General features: G+C 38.9%; 2 protein-coding genes across 2 annotated transcripts in view; one reads left to right on the forward strand and one right to left on the reverse strand.

The window, feature by feature from the left end:
- slc25a26 (solute carrier family 25 member 26) overlaps window positions 1-12,039 on the forward strand; it is a 74,479-nt gene extending 62,440 nt beyond the window's left edge. The window contains exons 7-10 of the mRNA XM_088636269.1: window positions 1,666-1,735; window positions 4,905-4,969; window positions 6,675-6,748; window positions 11,050-12,039. Coding sequence (XP_088492395.1) covers window positions 1,666-1,735; window positions 4,905-4,969; window positions 6,675-6,748; window positions 11,050-11,167 — 327 coding nt within the window. The 3' untranslated portion in view covers window positions 11,168-12,039. The remainder of the gene's footprint in view (window positions 1-1,665; window positions 1,736-4,904; window positions 4,970-6,674; window positions 6,749-11,049) is intronic.
- lrig1 (leucine-rich repeats and immunoglobulin-like domains 1) overlaps window positions 12,000-20,841 on the reverse strand; it is a 56,061-nt gene continuing 47,219 nt past the window's right edge. The window contains exons 13-19 of the mRNA XM_088636268.1: window positions 20,210-20,530; window positions 19,065-19,346; window positions 17,517-17,954; window positions 16,651-16,782; window positions 15,122-15,259; window positions 14,514-14,789; window positions 12,000-13,614 (exon numbers count right to left, since the gene is read on the reverse strand). Of these exons, the coding sequence (XP_088492394.1) occupies window positions 13,388-13,614; window positions 14,514-14,789; window positions 15,122-15,259; window positions 16,651-16,782; window positions 17,517-17,954; window positions 19,065-19,346; window positions 20,210-20,530 (1,814 nt within the window). The 3' untranslated portion in view covers window positions 12,000-13,387. The remainder of the gene's footprint in view (window positions 13,615-14,513; window positions 14,790-15,121; window positions 15,260-16,650; window positions 16,783-17,516; window positions 17,955-19,064; window positions 19,347-20,209; window positions 20,531-20,841) is intronic.

Consider the following 20,841-nt stretch of genomic DNA (forward strand, 5'->3'; position numbering starts at 1 on the left):
CAGCGGATTTACTTCCAATTTGTTATTCATAAGGGAAGAGCGAGAGACTGGGATGGCTCTCTGCGACGGCATCCTTTGAAGTAGAAAACAAAGTCTCCCATTCAATCTGCAAGTTAATGGAATACACATGACACATCTTGGCACTTAGCAGAGCCCTTCCACTGCACATGCTGGTGAAGGGTGTGTGTCTGCATGGTGGTGGGGGGAAGTGCCCCTTTAAAAAAATATATCTAATTATTTCATGCTGTTCTTCAAATGGCATTCCTTAAAGCAATCAAGCATCTATTATTTGGGCCAGCTGAACAATTGTAATTCTTTTCCAAAGAGGATCACTAATTATTTGAAATATGTACCTTTCAGCAGGCACCATGTAATGGAGAAATTAAAATGTTTGCAGAATTTTGCATGTTCAAAAAATGTCATTTGAAATCATTCTCTTTTTCTATTAGATGTTTGTTTAGTGTACACTTGGAGCTTGGATGAGAATGAAAAGACGGGGTTATCAGGGCAAATGAGGCAGTTCACAAAGAATAAATACAGAGGTCCACATCCATTCCCAGTGCACACAAACCTTTTTTTAGAAAATACTCGTCATGGTTTATGTTCTTGAGTATTTAAATTCTCCGCTATTTAGAGAAGTAAGAATGGGTTTTTAGAACTTTGTCAGTGCAAACCTTTTCAGTGAAACCTTAAAATTCAATACAGAAATGTGTATCTTTTCCATGAATTAAATCATTTAATTAATGAACATCCAGAACATTTCAAGATAGGTTCTCTCTCTTTAATAAATCATTGATCTGATATCACCTGCTTCATTGCTATCCATGAGTAAATCTAAAAAACGTTCAAAAGGCCTGTGAAGGTGATTATTAAATAATTTCTAATAGGCCACTTCACAATAATTTTTCTCCAGTGCTCCATTTAGATATCTTTAAATTGACATCAATATAGTTAAGTAAAGACCAAAGAATAACTGTCACATTGACAATTCTCAAACAGCTCAAATAAAGTTGATCTAATAATACAATTACCCATCTAATGCTCATCAATAATTTGTTCCTTCTTTAAATAATGAATATAGTTTAAGTTGTCCAATCAAATGTCCATCAGGCCAAGAAAGACATAACTTCATTGGATAATTCATACCTACTAAATTTACTTGTGATTGTGATACAGACTATAAGAAGGGTATTAAATTCCAGTTCATCTTAGTCTGTGCTTCACACTTTCAGCACAACAGAAGCTGTTGACAACCCTGAAAGAGACTGAAAGCTCGACAAGAAAGCAACATTTCTAGCAAAATAGTAAATTCAAATTATTCATTTGCATTATTGCTAAAGATCTGTTGTCTGATACTTGATTTAAATTTTTAAATTGTTAATCCCCACAAATGACAAAATCTGAGCAAATCGACAGATTTTCTTTATATATATTGTACTTTTTCACTGAACTTCAGAAGTTCCGACCCTTTTGCAGCATTCCAGTTGCTTGTTTTAGTGTCCTGTGAAGATTGCTTGGGAAAGTGAGCTCATTACATCACATTGAAAAAAGGACACAAAAATAGAAATTCACTTGGGTTCCCATCCTTAGGAGCTGACCCACTGGGGTTTCTGGTGCTTTTACATGCAACTAATAACTTAATTTCCCTTTTTTCCTTCACTACAGAGCCTTTGGTCATGGAAGCAAGGTCATGTGCTGTATCCTTGGCAGGCTGCGCTATGTGGAGCTTTTGCAGGTGCAAGGGATTATATGTTATCCTGGGAAATGCTAAGGGGGGGAGACAATCTAGAAATATATAAAGTGTACTAAAGCAGCATTCCTGACAAATTCCATTAAGGTAGATGCAGTTGCAACAGATTTTTTTTTCTAGTTGGGGAATACCAGACGGTTAAAACCTATCAAATAAAGGACACTTGCTTGAAAAGGTTGACTTGCCTACTTCTTCCCCCTGCTTGAAATCTGTCAGTTTAGAAAAGAAGTGTGTTGGACTAGGCTCACACATCCTTGCAGTAGATGATTGCAAATATTTTCTAGCAGAAGGAGGCCTGTTCTGGGTGCTAGGCCACACAGCTGCCTGACCTAAAGTGCTCTTCTGGGACTTGAAGTGATTTCAGCAAGAGCCCATAATTCACAGCTCATGTGACAGCCAAGACAGAGAAAACAGATTAATTGTTGTCGGGTGGATGGGGATATTGACGGAACACCCTCAGGCCAGAGGGCTGCCATTTTCGGCTTCAAGATGGCTCCAGGCCATCTCCACCTGGTATGTCTATTCCCAAGGATGGGAAGGGACTGAAACAGCTAGAATTTAAAGAGACATCTTCTGGGTGCTTGTATCACTTCATCCAGTTAAATGTTTATTTAAAATGTTTAATTACCTTATTAAAGGGAAAGTTTGAAAACAATCATTTCTTTATCACCTTTTAAATATGTTTGCATGTGTTAAAATTAAAATGAAGCATGCATAATCTTGGTTTTTCCACAAAACAAATGAGCACTGCTTAATCGGAAGAAAAAAAAAGACAAACAGTGTAAGCATTTAGAAAGCTGTCAGATTAATAGTTGAAGATGGTACTGAAGAGTACTTTTTTTTTACACAATCTACCTGGATTGTGTTGTATTGTTACAGTAAGTTATGGCAATTAAAAGTGGGAACAGTACGAATTAGTTAGGGAATGTTACTGGGCTGATACGAGGACCACACTTGTGTTAGAAAAATCACTTTTCATTTTTTTTATTATTGAACTTTTTTTCTTAAATTGCAGAAACATACGGTTCATTTTTGGGAGTTTTGCCTAGAGAGCAGAGCCCTGCAGTGCTCAGAGGCTGTGTGCTATTATCCAAGCAGTACAGGCCAGCCTAGATGGAGAGACAGGAGCCAGTAAACAGCAGGTGTTTCAGACAAGAGGGTTATATAGTACAGGCAGCTTAGAAGATATTTTGTTAAGACAGAAAACTAATACAAACATATATGTGAATAAGATCCCAGAATAGGACACTCAGAGCTAGAGCAGGGTTTTTAAAGGAAGGAACTTTCACACCTTCCCTAAATTTAGTGTTATATTCCTAATTTAAATGCAACATTAAGTCAGTTACTACAATTAATTATAATCAAATTTCACATTATATGTCTTGTTCTGCATCCTATTCTAATCTGTACAATTTTTTAAAATCTGGTTAAAGAAAATGTAATATGAGACATCTATGCAGATCTTGCATTTTTCTTTTTATCAACAGTTATTTTTTCCGTTTAATTAGGTTTAGTTGATCTACAGGTTAAATTAGACATTTATTGAGGTCAGGTATTTGGGGGACCTAAGAAAACACTATTCAAAGACAAACCTTGGGGTGTAAAACATTGACAAGGCGAATAGTATCGGCCACAAGAAGTCGCTGATCGTTCTTGAGTTTCTGAGACCTGTGTTGAGGCTGTGAGGGTGAAACAGATGCATACAGGCTTCACTAGGACAACAGGCTGAATCTGTTAAAGATGCTCATTGGAAGTGTAGGAGGAGGTTAGAGTCTGGTTCTCTGTTGACAGTTGCCACACAGTCATGACAGGTTCAACTTACAACAGTATCGAAGCGGAAGTCTTCTTTGAAACTGGCAAATGGTTCTGTCACATGCTGAAGGCAGTGCGGGGTTGTTGCAGTCCATGTAATAAGTAATTGTCAAATGAAAAGCATGAGGCACTTCAATAGCTTTATTATGAAATGCAAAGATGGATTGGTTCACAAACCACAAACCTCACACTTGCGGCCCATTTTCAAAAACTCTGGACATCGGATGTCAAATTGATTCATGTAGAAGACCTGGTTGTTTTCTTAGTACTTCACTCAAATTATATAAAATAAAACTCTGTTCTGCTTGCTGGGATAGACTCCGGCTCCCACACGATCCTCAACTGGAAGAAGTGGTTAGAAAAGTTGTTTTCATTTGATGTGTCTGGTTAAAATGAAGATTTTCTTATGGAAATTAGTTTAATTAGTTAATTCATTGGAACACCTTAACTACCACTAGCTTGGATTAATTCATATTTGGTGAGATAGGACCAGTATCATAGACAAGTTTAATTAGCAAAACTATATTAGAAGTAATAGATCAATGTATAATCTTGGAGCTGTGTACTGCTATAGGCTACTAGAGGTGCATTTGACATGAATACATGACATGAATATCTGTTAGCTGGCCACAATTATGCCAGAATATTCCTTCACTTTCTATTACTGTTGAGTTATTGTACACATTACTTATTATTATTTATTTTCTTCTAAAAAAACAGTTGAATTTTATTGAATATCAATAAATGTATGACTTTATTTCAACAGTTTCAAACACACATGGATTGTTATAATGCCCTTTAAAACAGTTTTCCACAGAGCACTTTGCATGTTAGTGTTGCAGTAAGAAATGTAGCAGCCTCTGACCATGTGGGCATGGAGGACACAAACTCAATCTCCCAGTAAGAGAAAATACACCATTGGGTGTCCAGGAGTCCAAACCTGACTGTTGAATGCCAATCTAGTTTGTGGTATACTCATTTCTAATACGTAATGGACGGTCTCTATGACATCAGGAGTCAAGATCAAATGCCAGGGTTATCTGACCGAAGTGCTGTAGTTTTGGCACGTATTGTGTGAGCGTACCTTTTTTTAGCCTCTTCTTGCTGTGGCTTCATACTTGAAAATCTTGATTCGGCGCACCTTCCTTAGGCTGGGTGTTTATTTTACAGAAGTCTGCACACTGTTTGACAACAAAGCAAACTGCATTTGTTAAAATAATGCAAACTTTCAGTCAAATGATCTTTGACAGGGATTATAAGAATTAGTCACTTGCGTAGGACAGCTCTTGAAACAATGCGAGTATTGAAGCACGGGTTTTTTTTTCTGTCTGGGCACATACAGGTGGAGCTGCAGCTTTTGTCACTGCACCTTTGGATGTAGCAAAGACGAGAATCATTTTGGCAAAGGTAAGACTCGCAGGCAGCTACAAAGGTACTTCTGCCCCAGTAATATGTACAAGAAGAAGAAATTGGAAAAGATGGGAGAGATATCTTACCAGAGAAGAATGGTTATTAGGGACATGTTATTACTAACCATAAAACAGTGATAACAAATGACGCATTTGTCTTTACCATAAAAAATTTGCAGTGTTAAAACAAATGTAAATGCTGGGTTAAGTTAAAAAGTAATGTATAATTTATATTTGTATATCGGTCACATAATGAATATTAATAAAAACAGAACTTCTTTTTAGAAACCTTTGACTGCGTTATCATTTATTGATTGGCTTAAAGCTCATAGACAGTTTTTAATGGTATGTAACAACACCACCTTTGATTGCAAAGCCTGAAAATCACTTTGTAAAATGAAAAAAGTTGGATACCAGCATTATTTAATGGTAAATTTTTGAATACTAAACAGCCTGACAGGTTTGCATAAACATCCTGTTGTGTTTCAACTGTGAGTGTGCCAGTGCCTGCAGAATGCCTTGGCCGTGTATTTCCTCTCATCATGTCTGTCATTGTGTCAGTTCATAGGTATGTGTACCAGCATCCAGCTTCTATTAGCATCAGTTATGACTGAATAACAAGTCACAGCTCTTTCCAAATGCCACTAAAGCTAAAGTGTCGTGTGCTGAGCAACATTAATGTGAAAAGCCAACAATATCATTTTAAATCCTCTGTGTTTACTGTCATTTGTTAATGATATAGACTCGGGGGGGAAATTCTTGTGTTGTCTCAGTTTGGCTGAGGTTATCTAAATGCAAAGCTGATCTGACAAGTTTTACAGCCCTTTGCAAAGGTTGGATAGCATTCAATATCTTACAGTTCACCAACAAAACAAAGATTTGCCTCCACTTTTCCAGCTAAAACTAAAGTGCAATAGGCATGAATCCTGATTTTGCAATATTTTTCCCCCTAATATTTTGCATGTTCCAAGCAGGAGAAAGAATGGCTGTAGATGTTTTAAATGAAATGTTTAAAAAAGTAAATCTCTTGCTTGCACGGCGAGAATTATTTACATGTGTGGCCTGTGTACTTTGGACCACAGAAACTTCATTCCTTAGCTCTCTGGCTAAAAGAAAATAAAATCTGTCAAAAGAGAGAAATGGTTATGCTCCATTTCTTTCTTATTTCCAAATAACCAAGAAAACAGTTTCTTAAACACCGATGTATATGTTAATAGCATTTCCTTCCCTTTTCATCAATTAAAGACCAATCATTATAAATAATCATGGATTTTTTTCTACAACACAGCATAATAATAAAACATGCCTTGCTGTTTATAATTAAAAAAATTAACTCCAATTATCATTGCAGAGTGTCTCACCAACTTGTCTCTTTACCATATATAAACTACATACCTGCATTCTTTAACTGTTGCTCACAGTGCAGTGAATGCACAGCCTGATGAATTATTTGAGGTTGCTGGTATTTGTTACTACAACAGATACCTATAGAATAGGTTACCATGGGTCACCTGCTTCTTCAGCAGGAAGTGAATTCTCACCTGTGTTTCTGACAGTAATTTCTGTTTAGGTAGACTAAACAAGTTGTATGTCTTTGGATGTGGCATGTCAGAGGAAGTAAAGAACACAGGGCATCCATCATAATGCTTTGGTTTTTCATTGTTTTACTCATTCTGATCCCTTCGTGTTTTGCTGTGATGTAGGCAGGAACACAAACAGCTAGTGGAAACATTCTGAGTGTCATGTATGAAGTATGGAGAAGCAGAGGTGTCCCTGGGTGAGTGCATAGAGACTTTTACACTTCCTCTAAGATTGAGTTTAATTTTTGTGAATACTAAGGATAGTGATCTTTTTCCTGTTAAGTAATCACCCTCAATGCAGGTTTGACGTATTTCAATTAGTGTTATTAGTGTGATTCAGACATCTAAATTCTTGATTGATAAGTTGTGTTCATCTACTTACTTCAGTCTGATGTTTCTCATTTATTTTTTTTAAGTGCTGCTCTGTTTTTTAAAACACAGCAGTTCATGATTTGACCTCCACAATGGTTGACTAAAATCTTAATTGGGATTTCCCTTTTATCTTTCATGTCCTCCACCTGTTCTGTTGGTAAAAAATAGAGCTTATTTAGCACAGAAACAAAAGCATGAGTTATATCATTCCAAAAGCTTAAAAACTGACCTTGTACTATAATTAAAAAATAAAAGTATATGAAATAAAAAGGTCCCTTATGAAAATAATTTGAATTAATGGTATTATTATTTTAAATCTGTCAACTAGTGTGGCCTGTAAATTTATCATCTGAGATTTTCTTTGTTTTAGTTTTTATATAGTCTTGTAAAGAAAACCACAAATGATAACCTTGCAGTGACTATGAAGTACATTAAATAAGTTTTATTGGTTCCATACTTTTGAAAATATTCTGCCAATCAAGTTCCATAAATCACTTCAAACTCTAGTGTGTAATTTCATCTGTGACTCAGAAACATTTAATCTTGCGTCAGGATGAAACCATCTGCTACCCGACTAATGCGTATAGCACTCTGACATCAAAATTAAATGTTGAAAATAAACATCTAGTGATGGCGTGTTACACATACAAAAGCAATGTTATGAATGTTATTTATCTTAGAATGGGAACTTTTAAATATGATGAGAAAACATTGGAAAGCCATGTTTTGTCAAATGCTGTTTGCAGCTGTCTTCTAAATTCTGTTGGTTTCCTGTTTGTTTTTTATGTTTCTCATACTCAAAAACTGAAGTCAAGGCTACCTCAGTTTGTCCAGATAGGAGCAAAATGTTATCTTTGTGAAATGGTGAAGTTAGTAAGAAGTAAAACCTAGGTGGAATTCTCCTGTTCCTTCCTGATCGCAGTAGATAGTTCCTTTAAGAAAGCATTAGAATAGGTACTATAATTCCATTGAGTAAATCCTTGACAGTTCCGCCGGTACATGCCTTGTACAAATTGCTCTCCTTTAAAGCTATAATTATGGTAATAAGCCCAATTGCTGTCTAGTGAAGCTATAAACTGCTTCCATCTGTCTGATTGCTCTGAGCACCGAGCAGAGTTCATTACCACAAAAACCAAAACAACTGCAATCAGAGGTTCACATTATACCACATTTACAATGAAACCCCCTAAACTTTAACTGCTTTTTCAATAAAGACATGAACCATCTCCATTTGGGACATAATTCCACTGCTTCCTTTTTCACTCAATTGCAAATGTGGCTTTTTTTCCCTTTTCAAGCACGCCTCTGTTTAAATATAACTTCTTCCCAGGGAGTAATTTGTCTACATCAGACAGCTGCAACACACTGTTTAAAGTAAAAATTTTTGCTTAAATCAATTTAAAATTGATAGCAGAATGTAGCAATTCATTTCAGTTCAACAGCATTTGGGCTGTTTTTATTCTCTCTACCCAAAAAATCCTAAACATATTTATAGTGCACTGGTGTCTAACATCAGTGTTAGAGAAAGTAGGATTTTGCAGCATATTTATACTGCCACAGATTTAATGAGAACCGCTCTCTTAAAGTCTTGGAGAACAGTCACTTTTCAGTATTTATAGAACTTAAGTCATGGACTGACTTGCGCTCTTCCTTGATGGAAGATGAATAATACACAGCAGCTCTGCTAGAGTGGCTGAGTGCTGATGTAGCAGGTTTACTGATGTCATGATTAGTCATTGCTCCGGGGGCGAGGTGTTACAAATGGACCCCAATTGTTTGCCACAGGTGGGGTTACTCATGCTGTGAAAATACAGAGCCAGGAAATGACTAGGGAATGAGAGGGAGTAACACATGAGAAGGGTGTTGAAATAGTATTAAAGGGACCAGGTGAGACTTACTAAACCTTTTTCTTTTAAATCCAGATCACCAAATAGTTATTTTATATGATTTAGACACCCACTTTGCAATGTTTCTTGTTTCAAACCATAGGAGATATTGAATTTTCTGATACACCCACCTGATAAGATGTTTCATTGTTTGACGTATTGCGAGCTCCAGAGTGCCTGCCAAGAGAGCTAGAGCCTGGAGGAACAGCGCTTTTCTCCCTGACATCCCTGTCTTCCAGAAAGTTGGAAGAGCCTTGATTCAATTCAATTCAATGTATTTATATATAGGGCCCTTCACAACAAGGTTGCCCCAAGGCAACCTTGATGTGGCCTTCATAAATCCAGTTCTCAGTAGTCCGCCTTATCTTTGTTAATGGTTCACAATACTTGAAAAATACCCCCAAAAACGTGGCTTTGTTTATTTAATTTACATTAGCCTTCAGTTAGGTCTTTTTTAGCAAACAAAAGATTTCAGTTACTCTGTATAATGCAGTTGTTATACATACTAACAAGCTAGGAACATCCATCCATTTCTTAACCAATTCAGAAATTCAGAGGAGCCAGAGCATATCCCAGCAAGCTATGGCCACAAGGCGGGGTACCCACAAACAGGATGCCAGTCCATCTCAGGGCAGACAGACACAAAAAAACACATACCAACCAGTGCCAATTGTCCCAGAATCCACTTCACCTAACAGTATGTCTATGGACTGTGAGAAGAAACCAGAGCACACAGAGGAAACCCATGCAAGCTCCAGGAGAACATACAAACTCCACCTCAGGTCCAGAATAGAACCCAGGACCCCAGCAATGCGAGGCAGCTATGCTAAACACTGTGCCACTGTGCTGCCCTAGCTAGTACATAAATACATAAATATTTAATTATACTTTTGTCTCTTTTTAAAATACCTACAGTATAAAGGGTGTAGATATGAATATCCTTGTCCATTTTGCACCATATCACATTTTAATACAAATGTTACTTTTTGCAAGATTACACATATTATGGAGCACTGAATTTCAGCTGAGCATTTAAAATGCTGGGTTTGTGAATTGTTTGAATAATGTGTGAGATCTTCGACATGTTCGGTACCTTGTGGGGTTTTGCAGTTGATAATATTGACTTGTTAGTCTTAGTCTGTTCATGGCCCTGGTCTAAGTGCAGTGAAGTAAAGGATGCACAGGTTCATCAACGATATTTTTGTTATTTTTGTGAGTGATCTATGTACTATATAGGGACTGGAAAGTTACAAATTAATTTAAGATAATATATTCATAGAAATCCCAATCTATGGTTAGGCATGCATATCCTGTTCTATATACTCTTTCACCAGATTAATAAAGTAGGGGTGATGTGTACATTGCACAGTAATATTGCCTTCCAATATATGCATAATTGAATGACATTAGTCATACAGCAGTGTTATCTGGCTATCAGTCATGCACAGCGGCCTCAAGGTAAGGATTAATATTGGAAACAGCTGAAGAAATTACAGCAGCTGCTGCATCCTTTAACCCTTGCAGTGCCTGCACGTTATAGTCCCAGTTCCCTTCGTACATTTTTTAGTCTTTATTAATCATATGAATTTCAGTCTTTAGATGCACTTTCTACAATTAATTATTCAGAATGGTTTTCATTCAAAGCTCACATCCGCAGTTGATTGAAGATTGGTTTGTAATGCACTGTATATAGTTTAACATTCATCTTTTCCATTTTCTGCCCATAAAACTGCAAAACTGGAACTCTTTGTAGTAGTTCCAGGATGCTTGTCTGACTATATACTGTCATAACATTAATTAATAACATCAGTGTTTGTTTCACTGCTCTGATAGATATAGAGGTCTGTGTTTCTGTAGTTGGTTTCCTTTTTTTAAGTTTCAGCTGAGGCAAATCTGTGGCTAGCAACCAAGCAATGTATGCAGGCCTCTTATCCCATGAATGTACTTGATCTGTTCTCTCAGGACTGTTTCTAGAGCAGCATTATTTTAATGATACCAATTCTTTTAACTATGCATCCTAAGATTCTGTTAGATTTTTATATTGTGCCCCCAAAATGTAGTAGATGTTTTTTAAAAGAAGGCACACTATGGTTCAGGTTTTGATATGCCACAGTTATCATCATTTTCATAGTTCAATAGCTTTGCTGCTTGCCTCTCCTACATTAAAAATCTCCTACCTATAAAAATATACTGGTTTTAACAGCAGGAAAACTGCTTCCTTTCCCAATTTGCCTTTACAGATTGTTTGCTGGCAGCGTTCCTAGGATGGCCTCAATCAGCATTGGTGGATTCATTTTCTTAGGTGGATATGAGAAAGTTCGCAGCACCATGCTGAGAAACGCCTGGATTCCTAACTGAAGCAGCATCAGAGACTATGGAAATCCTAGGTTTGAACTCATTCCAAGTGTATATTTTATTCAACACTAAAAAAGATTAATAAAGCAGAGCTTCAGTTGTAAAATTACCGTCGGTGTAAGGTTAAGGGATCTGGGAGAAGCTATTCTGACTATACCCGTGAGGGATACTGAGAGTTAAAACTGTTTTTTTGTGCACCTTGAATTCCCTTTCAAATGCAAGAAATGCAACTACTAACTCATGCAATGTAACCATGCATTTTTCAGTTCATTAACATTTGTTTTGTTTTTTATTCCAAAGATGTGCATGTACTTCATATGAATGGTGTAGGTCTGTATTCTATCAAAGATGGATGGAATGAAACTGATTTTAGGGGTTTGCAGCTGCCTCTTCATTGTCAACTTGCTGATCAAGTTTCTTTACGATAGCAGGAATTTCCTCAATTAAGCAATGGACATAAAAACAAACTTGAGGTCCTTCCCAAGAGCCTGGCCATTAATGTAGCCAAGAACTGACAGATTTGAGGAGACAAAAGATGTACCAATTTCATTTAAATCCACTTTGGAATGTATTGTTTTATTAGTTTTCAAATTTAACACTGATTTTATACCAAGACTGTGTGTGGGGTATTCTGCTTCAATTTCTTGTTCTGTAAAATGTTTTGGAAAAATGTTGGTATTTTTCTTAGTAAATTAAAAGACACAAAACAGACAAATTCATATATTTTTATTTTCTATGCTCCTATCTGTCAGATGAGGTGTTTAACTACCTAGAATTCCCCATTTAATGTAATACAGCAAAGAAAACAGGTTTAATGATACAAATGAGCCAGGCAGTATATTAAATGTGATTTTAATAAAGACACTTCAATGTCATGTTAGACACTTTTTTACATTTTCTTATCAATGTACAACTGCTTTACCAACGTTCACATAAATACCTTTTTACAGAAAAGCAACTGTTCTCCTTTTTGCCTGTCAGAAGCAGTGCATATATAAGCTTTTAGGAGTAAAAACAATCACAGTTTTATTACTAAATTGTTGTTTTGATTAACAGACTGTACTTTACTTGTTCTGAGTCACATAGGTTACTGGATGAAGAGACAGCACTGTAAACCATGTCCCTGTTTAGTCCACAGAAAGTATATCAAACCAAGTAAGCTACCTGCCCCCAAAGTGCAGTTCTGTCAAAAATTCAGAATAGATAATTCCAGACAGGCAGCTTTAATATTAATACATTGCTGATTTGTGATTCACAGCCTGACTCTACCTGTTTGCTTAAGTGGTCCACACTTGTCGTCACCACAGTTTAACAGATTTGTATTGAGTATAATAGAAAAGTAAGAGTTGCTTAACAAAATGGGAAACTGGATAATGTCCACAGGTAATCAACACCAAATGAAGCAGCTGTCTCTTTTTTTAGTACATTTTAAATGGAAGAGCCTTGATAAAAGAGTGTTAGACAATGTTCTAAAAAAATCTCCATACCAAAACTGTTTACATTGTTAGAACTTTGAGGGCGATAAATGCCTTATTACATTTTTTAAATTATAGTACTAATACACAAAGTGCTGGAAACAATTTCCCTTGAAATTCTAACAAAGCTTTTATTGAACTGACACTGAAAAATGAAATCAAAGCTCTTCCTTCATAAAATACTGCATATAGCGTAATTTGAGGTCCTGACAGCACTTAGTTTTAACTTAAAAATCTCAAGTGTAATCAAACGAGGTGACCTCATATTTCAAATGAATCTGTCAGGTATATCTGTCGGGTAATGCCAGATTTGTGTTTTGTGTTCATGCAGTAAGGCACCACTGTTTGGAAACTGAAAAGGCTGAAAAAAGACATTTCAAAAGTTATATTTTCACTCAGTTATTTCATGCACTGAATAGAATAAAATTTCTCTGTAAAAGTTGCATATATGAAAACTCTTATGTACAGTCGTATCCAATAAAACTTTTTTTTTCTCTCTGTACAGTATTCCCTACATTTGCATGCTTCAAATGCAAGTCACTTGTGGATCTGCAAGTGATGCTTCCCAAAGGAAAATTTAAATTATTTACAATGTTAACGCTCAGACAGGTTTCACCCTATACAAGCTGCCACCTCAAACTTCCGCTGCCCTTTTTCGCTGGAGAGCTTCTTGTTTCAAAGCTGAGGTAGTGTTGGGAAAAAAAACGTTTTCAGTGCAAAGAAGAACAGGAGGTTTCTTGGCCACTCGTTAATCACTAGCTCTTCTCAATGGGGTATTCTCACTGACAGCGTCACGTGTCCTGGGTAGGTGTCCATTTGGAAGCAGAGTCTGTCTGACTTCAGCCCCGCAGTCATTGTCCAGTGAGGTCTGGGGAAGAGCAACTAATTTAATTGGCTTGTGAAAAGACCCTTCTGAAGACAGAGGACACACAGTACCAAGTGGTAGTGAAGTTCCTGCATCCTTTGAGGAAGAACCTGTAAAACAAAAAGTAATGTTAATAGCCATTTTTTTAAGTGTTGTGTTCTCATTACCCATTCCAGTTTAATACACTCTACTTTGTGGACTTAGCTTTGCAAGTCTATCTTGGATTTCGTTACACATACTGAAATCCTTCTCGGAGTCAAACCAAGCCTCATTTTCCTGAATCACCTAAAAGCTGCAGTCTTTCCTATACAAGGAGCCTGACAGAATCAAACCTTCAACACCCCACCCTCCACAGCTGGTGCCCACCTGCTACTCAGGGCTGGCTTTCTGCTGGCTTCCGTTGACTGTTAACCCATCATCAAATACAGGGACTTCTACTTCTGAAGCTTATAGCTGAAGCCCAGGTTTTGATTAGCCCAGGGGATTAGTATTTTTTTAAATAAATCAATTTAATAAAAATAAACAGTAATATCCTGCTTTGATGAAATTTCCCTTAACACAGATATTTTAAGAAACAGAAAAAGAAAAACCAGCAAACGATTAAACAAATAACTTTGAAAGAACACAGTTATTCAAAGTGGGTGATCCGATTCTGTATTCTCTGATGCATTTATGTGTCACAAGCGTCAAAATGCCATAATGTTTCCACTTTCCGAGTTGAAAGTAAAAATTGTTTTTTTGTAGTAATTTAATTTAATTTAAAATTAAGAGATCATTTTTGGAGGTCATGGGAAATGAACATAATGATTAAACGGAAGTGCGTGTTCAAGTGATTTCACACTGCTGAGGTTTGCAGCCAGCACCATAACATATGGTTTCCAACCCAATCATACTCATTCCACAAAATAGTCCTACAAAAATTCAGGATTTTACTGTAAAGCAAACTGCCATGCTGGAGCAGATTTCAGAGTGGAGGGTGTAGAAATTTGAAAAGGTAAGTTTTCCTTACCTTGTTTATCATAGTGCCTTTCCGACGAAGCCATCCTGTCATGGTTGCTGGGATAAACTGGTGCTTGGCCGTCTCTCTTCACAGTATTCACAGTCCCGTTACAGTGCTGAGTATCCGAAGATCCTAAATTGTCCACATCAAGTCTACCGCGCTCTGTGCTTCGAGGTGTATGCTGAGCATTTCCTAAAGTTCGAGACCCTTGAAAGACTTGCTCTTGGTCTCTTGAGTTGTTGGCATTTTCCAAGCAATCAGTGCAGACTACAGGTACACCATACCCTAATGGCACAAACACATAAAAACATTTAACAATGCTTTAAAATATAAAAAAAAAACATGACACAATTATGGTGCTTATTGTAGCAGCAATGCATATAATAATATATAACAATAACAATATACAGATAGATTGTTAATGGTTTCTAACTGCAAATAAAGATATGGTTTTATTGCAAAAAAAACTCCAAAATCTATGTAAGCAATCTGCCAGAAATTCTTTAAAAAAAACCTTAGCTTTAAGCACCTATCGTTAAGTGATTAATTCAACCTCATCATATTTACAGGAAACTTCAGGATTTTTAAAGTAGTTTAATATCGATGCTCATGCATACCATTTTTTTCTGGATCCATCACTTCACATTCATCTTCTCCATTACATCCTTCTGGGCCACTGATGCAGAGTTTTGCAGGCCTGAAGTCGACATGGTTTTCCAGATCTTGGCTTCCCCTTGTATCAATCCGGCATATTCCTGGAGTGCAAGAAACAGCCAGTGATTCACAGGACGCAGGTAGGTCACCCATGATTGAAGGTGCAAGAGTGAATGACAACATGTTAATAATCTTTGACCAGCAACCATATCACCCTGCAACTCACAACTGACAACCCCATGAAGCTCAGCAGGTGTGAGTCTGGTCAGTACCTGGATGGAGACCTCCTGGGAAAAACTAAAGCTGCTGCTGGAAGTAGGGAGTCCTCACCCTGTGGTCTGTGTGGGTCCTAATGCCCCAGTATAGTGACAGGGACACTATACTATAAAAAGGCGCTGTCCTTCAGATGAGACGTAAAACTGAGGTCCTGACTCTCTGTGGTCATTAAAAATCCCAGGAAGTTTCTTGAAAAGAGTAGGGGTGTTACTCTGGTGTCCTGACCAAATTTCTCATTGGCCTTTACCAATCATGGCCTCCTAATAACCCCCCTCAGTGAACTGGCTTATCATCACTCTGTTCTCCTCCCCACTGATAGCTGGTGTGTGGTGAGTGTACTGGCGCTCTATGGCTGCCGTCGAATCATCCAGGTGGTGGTGGAGGGGAGTCTCCATTACCTGTAAAGCACTTTGAGTGGAGTGTCCGGAAAAGTGTAAGGAATTATTTATTATTATTAAATTTTACTGCGTTTACTCCACTGAGGATGTGGCTGGAGACCATTGGTGCGCCTTAGTCCTGTTTAGAATACCATCTTCAGAATAACTTGGAAAACAAACACACATGCTTTATGTTTACGTGTAATTTAATTGCCAGTATCTGGTGGTTTCTGATATCATATCTTCCAGTAGTTCGGTTAGATCCTAATGAATGTGACACTGTTTGGCGTGATGAGGCTTAGTTTAGCATGTCAAGTTATTTTTCCCTATTTTGAAAACTGCTGCCTATCTTTCACTGTGCCTTGTATTGTTGAAGTCAATGTACAATTACCAGATTTCTCCGGGATTTGTAGTTCCATGATTTATGTTGTCTTGGATGAAGTAAACTAATATAGTAATAATCTGGCCTGGGAAGACTCGGGGTTCTTTGTGCAGTGCAAGACCAGAGGGGTGATCAACAAAGCTTTGATGTCAAAGAGAGAACAGATATAGCCCTTGTTGAAAATCCCCCACTGATGTCTTCAAATAAATTTTTACTGTACAAATAATTTAAGGCTGTAATCTTTCCCATTTCTGTAAAACAATTCTGGGATTTGGGATTTTTCCCTGGAAGTAGATACAAACATCAGTGATGTCCAGTTACAGTTTAGCAACTGGAAAATACTTTTGCCAGTTAATATGCAATCAATCAAAGATCTATTACGAAGGCCAGATTTAAGACTCCTTAAAAGACTTCAGGAGGAAAGCAGTTAAATTCTACATGGGGAAAAGATCCTTACCATTGCTTTCAATATGGCCATTTGGCTGTGGGCCGTTGTTGGCTTCCACTCTGATGCAGACTTCCTGCCGATCTGACAACGTTCCCTGGGAGGAGAGGTAGCTGGGGACATCAGCGGGGATGATGGTCTCGTCTGTTTTTCAAAGCAAAGCAGACTGTCAGACATTTGATAGGCATGGAGGGGTGCGGCAGTGCTGTAGCCACACACTCCTGTTTTAAAGGAGTTGCTGTTACCCATTGCAATAGAATGAATAGCCCAGAGGCCACAAAGAGCTGTCAACTAGGACATATTGTTATTCCCAACAGGCTCTGAGAAACACTTTTAGCAAAAAGACAATTTTAGAATGGAGGACGAAAAACCACGCAACACATAGATTCATTGAAATTTATATTAAGGAATCTAGTACTACATTCAGGAGCCCCAAGAACAAACAACACTCACTAAATCCATGAGCAGCAAGAACGGCTTGAATAGGAATTGACATTTTTAAAAAGAAATACTAGCAGACCAATCCTATCCTGTTCTTCTAAGAATTGGGGTCTTCACAGCTGGAGCTGCAGAGGTGTGCAGAACTGAGCTGCGTGCTGCACTGATTCAATCAAGTTTGATAGAACTGGGATCTGGCCTGGAAGGGTGATGGAATTGTGCCTCATGCTCTTCAAGACAGCCTATCCTTACTTTCCAGTAAGACATGTCTAGTGGTTTACCTGGGGGTTCTTAATATGTTGGCCAGTGGCTGTATAATAGTGTTCTGTCCCACACTAGACTTTTTCTAAAGCCAAAGTATTAAATATTCGCTGCGAAACATCACGTTTTGCCCAGCAGGAGCCTGTCAATATTACGGGTGGGAAGGTTGTGGCACCCACCTGTGTTGGTCACGCTGCATTCCTCGCTCTTCTTGCGGGTCTGGTAGATGATGCAGACCCAGACCAGCGAAGTGATGACGATGCTGCACACCACAGCAATGATGATGATGCCCACCGTCATGGTGCTGTCCCTCCGGGTTGGATCCACCGCACAGCCGCTGGAGCGCTGCACGCTGAGCTGGCAGTGGGCCCGCTCGGCCCCCAGGGTGTTGGACATCAGGCAGGTGTACCTCCCTTCGTCCTCCGGCTCCACGTTGCGGATGATCAAGAGCTGGTTGCCCGGGGTGAAGTGGTGCCGCTCGCTCAGCTTCAGCGGCTCGTCCCCTTTGAGCCAGGTGATGCGCGGCGGGGGGCTGCCGGAGGCCTTGCACTGCAGTGCCACCGTGTCCCCCACTAGAACACTCTGGTCCTCCAGGGCCTCCTTCAGGTACGGGGTCTCTGCACAAAGCACCAGCGCAGGTGAGAAATCCCGAAACCCACAGAAATGCAGAGATGTCTACTGTGGTAAAACACACACTAACATCCTTTCAGCTACTCCCAATTTAGGCTCACTCAGAATTATCTAAAACAGTGTGGACTTATAAACAGGCACTAGATTTTTGATCCCCTTCTAGGTTGTCAGTTTGAAATGTATTCTTACTTCTTAAAAGCTCCTCTGAGCTAATGGCTTAGCAGAGGTACGCAAATGCTCTCTCCCCTACTGAAAGGAGAAACCTTCAGCATCCCTCTCTGCTTGAAATGGAGATTAAGATATTTCTGTCTACTGCCTACATGGTCAAGTTATTTAACAAGAACATCTCATTTCAATGAAGACAGCCTCGGAGTAAATGAAAGACACATAAGAAAGGAGAAGACAAACTGGATCACCTACAATGCATAGCTAATGCAAGCAAGTTCAGTGTTGGCTAAGCATTTTCATTCTGACTAAGCGTCTTGAGTACCATGGTTTTTTACAGGCAGTTTAATAATTAGACAGCCACTTGAAGAATACAAACATAATTTCTCTTAATTTCTGTTTTGTAGCCTCATATCCACAGCTGGAAACCTTCTGTTAAATAACTATTAACTGTTTGCTTGACAAATTCCCCACTATTTGACTCCAGGCCCAAGCACCAATGTTTATTGACCCTTCACCTTCGACACATCCAAGCAGACAACAACACTCCCCTTGTCTCAGTTAGTCTTGGGAAACCAAATAAACCCTGTCTGCTGGCTGGACAGCTCTCGACAATAATCACACTGAGCATTTTCAGTTTCATTTTCTCAGTTGCACTAAAAATCAGTCAATGTGAGAACGATCTCTGTCCTCATTTAAGCTGCCGTTCCACTCAGGGCAGGTTTCAACTGCATCTTACGAGTGCAATTGTACTGTATGTTGGCAAAAGAAAACGAAGCCTCCTTGCAAACTATGCTTTTAAGAACATGCACAATGAACAGCTCAGATGTGTGTGCCTGCCTGCTGAAGAAAACCAACATTAATAACGCCACAGTGCTCTGAGGTACCAAGTACATGATGGTATAGGTCTGCTTGAGAAGCTGCTCCCTTACCCAGCACTGTTAGTGTAGCATTAGCAGCGATGGTGCCCGCGGTGTTCTCAGCTGTACAGCTATAAACCCCCATGTCCTCGATCTTCACATTTGTGATGAAGAACACAACATCATTGGGCATTATATGCATGCGGCGTTCCCGTGCCGCAGGGAAGTCGGTGCCCCCATCCTTGTGCCAGGCAATCTGGGGCGTGGGGTGCCCCTCAGCAGCACACTCCAGCCGGGCGGTGGTGCCCGTGCGAATGGTGAGGTCACTCGGCGTCTTCGTGAAGGAGGGCAGGACTGTGCAGACAAGAGAAAACGTGTGAGACAAGGGCCGAACCGGCTTCTTAAAACCCAGGATACACTGAAAACCAAGAACGCTTCAAATTCAACAAAGCCTGACCTGTGGAAAGAATAGTGGGATTTCACTACTCACTTACAATGCATATTTAAGACAAGCTACAGTGTTGGCTATAGTGTACGAACAAGTGTGTCCATTCATCTAAACTACATAAAAACATTTTAAATAGCTGCACTGATGAGATTATATCATTCAGAGAGATAAAACCATAAGCACTGAGAGTGAACATGAATCCTTCTATTTTCTAATGCTGAGGCAATGCTTTATAATCTGCACTAAAATCAGAAAGATTTCAGAGCATGTAATTTAGAAGCAATCTCATTCATTAAGAGGGTTAATCAATTAGTTCCAAATTCCAACATATAAAGAACCTATTAAACAAGTAAAAAAAAAAAATTTAAACTAGCAGCACAAACCCAACTTTTACTTTTGGAAACGGACCAACTGAGGGAGTTAAAAACCAAACTATTTGGATTCCTTTATTTTGGGGGAAGCCTTTTTAATTGAGAGTATACTGAGAGTACATTCAGGACTGAACCGGCTTGCTTGGTTTTAAAGAGACAATCTTTCTAATTCCTCATTATAAAGAATTCAAACACTCCAGGAAAGTGTTTTTTTTTCAGATTAATTCTTCAGGAGTAAAATGAAGCTTATTATTTAATTTAAAATTGAAATCATTTTATTATTCAATTATTTATTTTGGGGTATTTTTTGGCTTTCAGTTCCTGCAGGTCTCCATAGTGAGGTGGCAAAGGCTGGAAAGGCAGGGAGAGCCCTGGGAGTGCGGATAAGGTGCGCATACCGTTGACAGTGAGCCGCGCCTTGCCGGAGTAGGTGGAGCCAAAGTGGTTGGTGATGATGCACTGGTAGCGGCCCTCGTGAGCGAATGTGACGCGCCGCAGGTGCAGGATGGTGGTGTACTCCATCACCTCCCCGTCCTTGGCGCGCATGTGCGCGAAGTTCTCCATTTCGGCGTCCTCCAGGACCTCCTGGTCCTTGCGCCAGGCAAAGGTGATGGGCGAGCTGCTGCTGCTGGCGGCCGTGCAGGTGAAGCGGATGTCCTTCCCCAGCACCGCCATGGTCGTCTCGGGGTGCACGGTGATCTGAGGCTTGGACACATCATCTGCAGAGGTCGGGACTGTTACAACGCCATCTGCGCAGCTCTGTTCTCTCACACAGATAGTTGCCAGACCAGTGGAGGTCAATACACAAGACTTTTTCCACTTAGAAATGTTTATTCAAATTTTCTTGGTGGAAAAAAAAACATTGAGGTGCTGGAGTTTTATTTTTCTGGCCATATTTTGCGAGTGACAACAGCTTTAAGTTCAAACACAAGCCATGAAAATCATTTTTTGGTTCTACTTCACTGTGCTCATTTACTGCACTTCCCTGCTAGTTTTGACACTTAAATAAAAAGCCACTTTGTTGACTTTT

Source organism: Lepisosteus platostomus, chromosome 6 (assembly GCF_059453375.1).
Source record: "Lepisosteus platostomus isolate fLepPlt1 chromosome 6, fLepPlt1.hap1, whole genome shotgun sequence".
In the NCBI taxonomy this organism is placed as follows: domain Eukaryota; kingdom Metazoa; phylum Chordata; class Actinopteri; order Semionotiformes; family Lepisosteidae; genus Lepisosteus; species Lepisosteus platostomus.